The 9829-nt window shown below is 49.5% G+C and overlaps 1 protein-coding gene across 1 annotated transcript in view; it reads right to left on the minus strand.

Annotated features, from left to right (window-relative positions):
• The window catches only part of LOC149365778 (uncharacterized), a 31300-nt gene extending 23949 nt beyond the window's left edge, over positions 1 to 7351 (minus strand). Inside the window, exon 1 of the mRNA XM_089544467.1 lies at positions 7092 to 7351. Within this exon, the coding sequence (XP_089400593.1) occupies positions 7092 to 7141 (50 nt within the window). The 5' untranslated portion in view covers positions 7142 to 7351. The remainder of the gene's footprint in view (positions 1 to 7091) is intronic.
• Positions 7352 to 9829: the final 2478 nt, after the last annotated feature.

The raw sequence follows: 9829 nt of genomic DNA on the forward strand, positions 1-9829 counted from the left end.
AGACACGCTCTGTGGTGACCAGATACGGCTGTTTTCTACACATCCGTAGGCATAGCCGGATGCGGAGTTTCTTGGAATGCATCCAGAGCGTGTAATTTCGGTTTCTCCGCCAACACTGCACCTTACTGGCTGGACGGGTCGCTGACCCATCCAAGTGGGTCTATCCGCGTGCCTACAGTTATGCACACACTTAACCAGAACGCGAGCAGAGCATTCTCGAAAGTGTGTAACCGAACGCGTTCACGCTTCACTCTAAACACGAATACGACTGCATGAGAGTCAAAAGAGAGTGAGGTGTTCGCTTACTCCCTTTTCACTCCTTTCTGTTCAGGGGCGGCCGAAAGTTAGGTGAACAGATGAGCTCAAGAAGTTGGCGGGGATACGGTGGCCACAACTAGCAAAGGGCAGGGTTAATTGGAGAGACATGGGTGAAGCATTTGCCCTGCAGTGGGTGTGTTCAGGCTGATGATGATGATAGCTGTGAGCAAAACACTAAATCATAGGCCTGTCCTCGGACAAAGGAACAAGCTACCGAACTCTCTTTCAGTGTGTTGGCCAGATTCCAGAGCAAAGCACATGACGATGGTTTCAAGTCCAACGTGTATGCGTTCGTCCAGATAAAAAAAAAACAGCACCACCAACAACCACACTTGACTTGGCGTGTGTATGGGACGAAAGAAGGACCCCCTGTGGGAACTGGTCTCGAAAATTGCCGGACGGAAGATAGCGGAGCGATCCCATCAAGACCTCCCTCCTCGTCTCCTGGATGCCTCCCTCTCCCGTCCGGAATGATCCGGTCCTCCGTCGTCGTCCCCTCCGCGGCCTTCCTTCCTTGGTGAGGCGGCCCATACTCTGACCTACTGGCTTCGACCGGCGCCGCTTCTGTAGCTTCCTCGTCGTGCCGTCGTCGGGGATTACCGGGTCAACGGGCCGGACCAACGGCCCCGGCAGACAGACAGCCCGGGGAGCGAGCGAGCGGTAAGAAAGAAGCGAGCAGCGAAATAGCAGACGACTCGGAATGGAGCAGAAGGCAAAGAAAAGCAGCAGACGACACGGAATGGAGCAGAAGACACGAACAGAAGAATAGCGAAAGAGCAGACGGACTCGCCGGTGGAGGCAGCGGCGGTGGTAGCAGACGACGCATGCCGTGAGAGATAGATGGAGCTACAACGCAGACGACAGGAGAAAAGCAAACACAGTAGCAGAAGACGCCATGGGAGCGGAGGGTATGGCGGCTCCGTTAAAAGAAAACTAAGATAGGCGTTCGTTCAGGGGGTCGGTCGTAAAATGGCGGCTCACTCTACGGTTCCCCCTCTCCGAAGCGTATTTCTTGTCAAGGACGCGAGCGTTCTTTCTTCTGTGCCGTGAACTTGACCTGCCTAGCTCCTTGATATGTGTGCAGACTGCGCTGCCGCGTGTTCCACAAAGAATGACGCGCCGTCTACTGCGAAGCGCGTGTGTGTTCGCCCGCGTGTGAGTTGATCCTCGTAAATTACGGAGAAAATCTGTAAAGGACAGTTTAAAAAAAAGTTTACCGAGATAGCCAGGCACAAAGCAGGTGTGAGCTGAAGCCGTTCGAACTAACGGCCGAGAAATGTAATCGAGCGCTCAGAATGTGAACAAGTACTAGCACAATAGCGTCGGTTCAGAGCGAATGTATGTGCAGGCGAGCTTGTTTAAATCATCTGCGTGTAGGAGCAGCAAAGTCAACTATATTGACACAAAAGTTAACTGCAGAAAAGCAGTTCTATATGAATAGAGTAACCTCCCTGTGATCCGTGGCTCGTGTGGACTGTGTATAGATATACTTTGGTGTCTATATGGTTGCATGATGTGAGCATCATGCAGTACAACAACAGTATACAGCATCATACACCAGTGTTCTTTGCTAATAGAATTAGTATTCACTATTGCTGCTATTGTGAACACAGATATCTATATCGAAATTATTGTAAACTTTGGGGTTTACAATGTCCCGAAGCGTCACAGGGGCAGTGAGGGACACCATAGTAGAGGGCTGCGTATTAATTTCAACCACCTAGGAGTAAAACAGCATGGCAGAACGACAGTATACTCTGCTAATCAAATTAATGTGCAGTATTGCTGCTATTGCGAACGAAAATATCCATATCGAAATTATCGTAAATTGTGGGGTTTATAATGTCCCTAAGCGGCACAAGGGCAATCAGGGACACCGTAGTAGAGGGCTGCGTATTAATTTCAAACACTTAGGAGTAAAACAGTACGGCAGAACGACAGTATACTCTACTAATCAAATGAATATGCACTATTGCTGCTATCGTGAACGGAAATATCCATATAGAAATTATTTTAAATTTTCGGGTTTATAATGTCGCGAAGCGGCACAAGAGCAATGAGGGACAGCATAGTAGAGGTCTGCGTATTAATTGAACCACCTAGGAGCAAAACAATACGGCAGAACGACAGTACGCTCTGCTAATCGAATTGGTATGCACTATTGCTGCTATTGTGAACGGAAATATTGATATCGAAATTATTGTAAACTGTGGAGTTCATAATGTCCTGAAGCGGCCCAAGGGCAATGAGGGACACCATAGTAGAGGGCTGCGTATTAATTTGAACCACCTAGGAGTAAAGCAATACGGCGGAACTGGGGTACTCAGCGAACCGAATTTATATGCAGTATTGCTGCTATTGTGAAAAAAAAATGTCACGTGACGCCGTCTGGCTCTCTGCGTTCGGGACAGTGACGGCCGCTTCCTGCGTCGGGCATACGCGACCTCCTGAACTTGACCTGGTCTAGTTTCTGTCTCGGCGCAAGACCTTTCTGATGTGAACGGCTGGGTTCCTCGAAAATAACAGCAACAACTGTATACGATGGGCATGTCCCAAATTTCGAAGGTCTGCTAGATGTTTCGGTAGTGGGACTGCTTGCATGCTTTGATTTTTAAGAAATGGCTCTGCAGTACTGGCTCATTTTCTTCGCATCGGGAAAGGTGGCAGATTTGTTCCAGCTCGCCTGATGTGGCATGTCTCGGCTCATATCCTATTCACGCGCTAAACAATAGTCAATAGAGGGGAACATTTTCAAAATTTGATATTTTTGTAAGCAACGAGTCACAAGTCTGCACAAAAAATTTCCAGTTTCTCAAGTGAATAATTGCACCATTTCTGCCGGGTCCTCACAAAGCCACGTTGTGTCTCAAAACTGCTTTCAGTGTTTCAGCGACTGATACATACGGCATTAAGTCAGTATGTATTAAAAAAAGTACATTTAAGACACATTAAGGCATATATGGTTGCATAACAAGCAAACCGAAACAGTCACCGCAATACACGAAGGTGTCTATTTTAAAAACGATTACCTGCGTCATCCGCAAGCCCGGCTTGACATGTTTCCACGCCCTATTTTTCAGGTATCCGCACATTTCACTGCGCCCAGAGTAGAGGAAAGTGTGCCTTGTATGCGAGAAATTTGATCGCGTTCTGGTCAACCCACAAATACAGACGTAGCGCTCCTAAAAGCTAATACGGCGTGTGCTATGAGCTGGACTGTGCGGTAGATCAAGTAAAACGGAAGCATAAGGAAAGGGCAGTACGAATGAATGAAAGCATTTGCGAGCGTAAGAACTGTTCGTGACTGGCTGAGCCAATCATTCTTGCGATTGGGTAGCACTGTGGCATACGCGCTGGTTAACTGACACACCTTGCATACCTATTAAGCACAACGCTTTCTGATTTCGATATACATAGTGTAGTGCACTGAATTCAATTGAACTGTAGAGTTTATCGTCCCGAAGCGACACATAGGCTGTGAGGGACGCCGTAGTGGAGGGCTCCGGATATATTTAGACTATACCTGAGAAGGTGTACATAAAACAATATTGTGTAGTGTTCTGCAGCGTCGTCGTGGTATCTGTGCACTTGTCCCACAGCTTTTTCTCGTATCGGTAAAATTCCCCCACAAAGCACATACATAAACACGTTAACAGGAAACAAAATCCATGTAAAGGAAAAGTCATCGCGATGTTCAAGACCACACCCTCCTGACGTTGTCCTGACGTCGGTGGCTAAAAAGACCGGGGTGCCATTGGTGTAAAGCCAATGTTCGCCCCTCCCTCCAACGATCGATAGCGATTCGCGCCATCTGGGAGCAGGTTATTGGTCGACGCGAGTCCAATGGCGGAGGCGTATCGATCAAATCCTAACGCAATGCTCTCCTGGCTTTTCCGGCCTTCCATCTGCCCGCTCCTATTCACATGTTATAACTTTATTGCCCTTTCGTTGCCTCCATTCTCAATCCTATTGAGGAAGCTAAAAATGTGACGATATTTTTAAACAAAGGTGTTTTAAGCAGTCTCCCTGAGAGCGATGTGTGGTCGGGGTGGACGTGCAGGCAGACGAAAGCTGCACTTGACGTACTGGTAGCTAGTTGCTAGGAAAAGCTGAACACCGTGCATGGACTCTGATATAAGCTCAGTTAAAAATCTCACGGATTAGCATCAGCTTAATGGACGCTCGCCTCGTGTACCACTTCTTAAACTCTTATTTCAGAATTTTTTTGAACTTAAAGGAGTTGCTTTCACTTGAACACTGAACTTGAGCCGCATATATACTATGTAGCGAACTATTACATTGAAATGCTTCAACGTGGTCAATGCTGTACTGTATGACGTCGATGAAACGCTACCTACTCGCAGTTAATTGCTGCACCGACGGCGCGTGCTGTATTCAGAACGGTCCCCAATGGCCAGCTACCATTTGGACGATATTGTGTCCTCACAGAATTTACCTGGCAGCATCAAGCATAGGCTGTGTTAGGTAGGTGGATTTCGGTATTACACGTTCTCACGCAGGACCGGCGATGCCTTTCCAAGCGCTACATCGGATGGACACTCGATAGCATTTTCTTGCACTCACTAGGAGTTTCTGTCGTCACAGCAGAGCTTAACGAAGTCGCTACTCCATGGTCATATGAGATCATAGAGCGTTATCCCTTCCAAGTGTACATGCTAGCCCTGAGAGGTCTGTGTCACACCTCTGTGGTCACGTGATGTAGGAAGGATCGGGTGCTTTCAGACAAAGGGCGAGAACTGTATCACAGGCCCACGTGCATCACGCTGCAGCGGGTTGTCTGTCGACCCCGAGACGCGAAGGCAGAGGATTATAGCGCATATTACATGTCATAAAAGGGTGTCGACAGTTGGAGGACATACCGACTCTGCTTTCAGTGAATGAATTGGCAGATTTGGCACGCATACACAAATTTGTGGCGACAACGGATCACTGAAACACCATATACAAGAGAGAGCCACGGTGCTGAAGGTTGCCTTATATGTGCGCTCATTCTGGTTAGAGGGTAACAAGTCCAAAATCACATACGACGTAAGAAATGGTTGAGCGACTTGAGGAAATAATTTCGCACTATGAAGGTGTCCTTTATACTCTCGAATGGGTGCAATTAAATCCTTGGTGTTATCGATGCGGGTGCAAAGGCATCCTTGATACTCCCGAATGGGTGCAAATGACAAGATCAGATAACGTACATGTACGAAGAGAACCTTCCGGTGCGAGTTCAGCGCGTCTTTCAAAACGTGTAGTAGCGATACGAAACTTGTGTTTATCTTTACTACAATTCGCCACGCGGACTGGGTGTCCCCAGCGATAAAGAGGACGTGGCGTCGGCCAGCCAATGACGAAAGCCGAAAAGGAATATAATTAGAGCAGAATCATTATATTGCGCCATTCGAGGTAACGTCCGGCAATATCGCGGTGGTTAAAGAGGCTGCCCTTTCCATTCCTTGGAAATTATTTGCACGTTAAGTATGATTAGTAGGTGACGATACCCAATCGTGCAAAATTCGCCACCCCTACAGAATAAAAAGAAAACTTTAGGTTGATGATTACATCACGTAGTTGCGAGCTGTATACTGTGAGCTCTGATAACGCCAACCTGTACTTTTCAGAGCATGGCAACACGATTTGGCCGGTGTTAGTTATCAACTGTAAACGCTAAGCACCGGGGACATACTTATTACAGGGCGTGCGCGATCAGAGGAAACACTGTACACTCCAACTGGGAGACCATATTTTAAGGCGCTAATACTGTATAATAGTTATGTCACAGCTGTAACACTCTGTAGTACTACAGCATGGCTCTTTATTCACGTTATAAAGGTGTTAGCTAATTAATATTGCCTAGACAAGTATGAAAGATGGCCCACTAGGGTGAGGATATCTGCGAGTTCGGAAATGCAGTCGTATCGACTACTTCAAAAACCACTGAAGGTCAAAGCAGGAATTGGCTTGAGTTTAGCATGGGAAGGACTCCGCCAGAAACTGTGATCTGCACACACTACGATACCGCTGGTCGTGCTCGTAAGGAGGGCGATATTGCTCTCCACCAAAGTTTCGCTTGAAATGTCTCTCTGGAGGAGTATAGACACTGGCACGTACGGGTGGCACAAGATTTTCGCACAACCAGTGCGAAGGGGTAAAATTTCACCGGTACGCAGTTACACAATCGTCTCCTTCACCGTCACCTCGTCAGTCCATTCGGCTTAATACCAGAGGGCCACTGATTGCAAAACTAACGGTTTGATTTTATGGGGGTTTAACGTCCCAAAAAGACTGAGGCTATGAGGGACGCCGTAGTGAAGGGCTCCGGAAATTTCGACCACCTGGGGGTTTTTAACGTTCACTTACATCGCACAGTACACGGGCCTCTTAAATTCCGCCGTTATCGAAATTCCGCCCCTGCGGCCAGGATGAAACCCGCGTCTTTCGGGTCAGCAGCCGAGCACCATAACCACTGAGCCACCGTGGCGCTTTTCAATAGGTGATAAACGGTTTCAAGTTTGGCTAGTTTATGATTCGCACGGCAGAGAACAGCAGATGCACACGTGACAATGACACGGGGTAGGCAATCCGGAGCACGCTTGCTTGCTCCGCGAATCCAAAAGCGTGATTCAGTGGGCGATTTGGATTCAGATACTGATTTTGTGCTTCTTCACGGATTCGGGGCTCTGCTCCGGAATTGCCGATTGGAATACGCCATGAGAGCGACGCACACTCGAAGCTCTGCAGCAACTGCAGCCGTAAAAACTCACCTGTTATTCGAGCGGCTCGCCGTGAAGTGACGTTCCCTCTGCTGAGACATCGACTGCGCTGGCAGGCGGTGAGGGGAGGAGGAGGTTCCGACGGTCACAAATCCAGGGTCGCGTCACGAGAAGGGAGAGAGCGTCGGCCCGAGGATAAACAAAAACAGCAAAAAACGAGAAAAAAAAAAGTCAGGCGCGCGCTCTGTACCAGCGCAGAAGGCTTGCCGTGGTCCGCGTGCTGTTCTGTGCTGTTCGATGCAGTCGGTCCTCGCTGGCTGGACACGAGTGTGATTGTGCGGACAGTTTACCTAGGTGCCCTCACTTTACGTTAAATACCACGCCAGGCGGCGCCACTGCGGCGCTCAGTCACGTGACCAGCCGCGTCATTTCCCGCCGGTGCGCTGCCATTGGCCGCCTTCGAAGGGGTCGTCACCTACTTTGCCCCTGAGGAGAAAGACGCCGGCACAAGTTGGGCCTGTACACGGAGGCCCGTAAGAGACTTGCAACGTTACAGCACACGACGAAAGAACGGGAGAGGAGGCTTCGCAGGCAGGCGCGTTCACCCACTGGCAAATCGCGAGGGGGGGGGGGGAGGGAAGAAGCAACAAAATAGCGTGACAGAAAAAAACCGAGGAGGACGATTGTCGCGCCACCCTCCCCCAAATTTGAAATAAATGGTCGACGTCGCTTCTGCCTCGCGCGGGTAATTTTGGATCGGGCTTGTTTTCATTTTTTTTCTTTTCCTTCTCGCTACTTTGCCGCGGCTTCCTTCCTTCCTACCTCACTCGCCGCGCTTCTTCGATCGGGAACCGCGCAACCTTGACCGAATCAAAAAGCGCGGACGCGCTCCTCCAACCCTCCCCCTTCCCCCTCTGCGAGCCATCCTCCTCCCCCATGCCTTCCGCATACCTCGCGAGTCGTTCAACCGCCATGTTAAGGTGAAGGTCACTCGCGGAGCTCCGTATTTTTTGTTTAGTCGCTTCGCTTCCGTAGCGCTTCTTACGCCTGTTTATTTTGTTTGTTTGGTTGCTGCTTCCAAAAACGTCGTCTCCCCAGGGAAGCCAACAGCGAGCGAGGAATCCCTGCTGGCGACGGGCAGACGGCGGCGACGCTCGGGCAAGCGCACGGAAACGCGGAGTTTCCGTCTGTTCGCGCCAGTTCCTAACGGCTTTTCTGTCTCGCTCGTGCGTGTGTGCGTGGTGCGCGAAGACGTACCGCGCGCCCGCCTTTTTCCGCGTTTCGGCGGGGCTACGCCTTTTCCTCGTAAGGTTTACCGTGCCGGACGACGCGATACAGATCCGCCGCATTTTGCCAGCAACGATAAGCTAGAACGAAGGGCTTCACGCCGCGGCAGCTCTACGTCGTTTGCTTCAGGTCATTTGCGGAGCAGACGACGATGACATCATGGAGAACGGCCGTTCGCAGACGGAGCTTTTTCTGAACGCCAGGAAGAGCGCTAGAAAAGATGGGCTTTTTAAAAAGAAAAACGAAACAACGACGTCACCGCGCAGGACAGAAATGCACCCGCTTGGCAAAATTCCCGGAAGGAAGTACATAGAGAAGGGGCGGTGCTTTTGCGTAGCACAGAAGCAGACGGCGGAGAAAATGATGTGCGCCGATGTGGAAATGGGATGAAGCGCTCACGATGCGAACGATGCCGCTCGCATCGACAACGAAACCGTTACTAATGGGTGTTGGTGTACTTTACTTCATCTTTTCCGAGTCACTAACGTGAAAACTTGATACCCCGGAGAACTCCGTTGAGGAGCATTTAGGTTCTCTGCTATTCATGAATCGTCCCCTCCATCCTGTCTCAGCGAAGCCGAATGGTGCTTGTCGTCTGCTCGTGCTGATGTCGTCTGCTCCCGGCCACTTTTTAGACACTGCTGGCTTGTTGGCTACGAAAGAAACGAGAAAAAACTTTTAGCTTAATGAAACGCCGCTGAGCAGTTTGATGCAGGGGGTGGGAGTCCATATTCGTAGTATATTTTACTGCGTTAATAGTATAGTCTTCTTTCGGGAAAAAAAAATGTGGTCTGTGTCCGTCACGTGTCCAAGGGTGGGCCCTAGGCGGTTGCCTGCCCCTTCCGTTCGATAGAAGAAATTACCTAGTGCCCCTTCCGAACAAAGTTTCTGGCTGCGTGCTGGACTGTGTCAGGCCTCCATTCTCTGGAGGCACACTCCGATGGGTGCACCTACCGGTAAAAGTGTATCTCCCACCTACGAACCGCCACCCGCCGCCCAGATGCCTCCACCTAAGAGAAGCCCATGGCAGCACCTGAACGAAAAAGCGACAGCGAATTCAAATTAGAAACACAATTAAAAAGAGAGAGAAAGCTCTTTAATGAAAAACAGAGATTTTAGCCGGCGTGAGTATTCGCTGACCTGTTACTCTGCGTAGGGGAGGGAATAGGGAAGTAAATATTAAGGCGAAAGACTTTAATGCCTCATCGTTGTCGACAAAAGGTTGTCAGCAGAGGCGTCCCGCTTTTTCTAGTCAGACCAGAAAAAAATCTTTGTGCACGATGGGATTCGAACCACCATCCTATTCCGCAGCCGAGCTTGCTAATGGCTCGCTACTTCCTGCCAACCAATATGTGGTTCTCCTTGTCTAGGACGCTGGAGAGTGTTTGCAGAAAGGCGTCGAATCAGACGGATGCCTCCCAAACGCACTCCAGTGGGTCCAGCAGTTAAGATTCACAAACAATGGTGCACTTAATTAACATCTTTACCACACATCAGTGACA

This window comes from Amblyomma mixtum, chromosome 1, assembly GCF_055824585.1.
Source record: "Amblyomma mixtum isolate Tamu chromosome 1, ASM5582458v1, whole genome shotgun sequence".
In the NCBI taxonomy this organism is placed as follows: Eukaryota; Metazoa; Arthropoda; class Arachnida; order Ixodida; family Ixodidae; genus Amblyomma; species Amblyomma mixtum.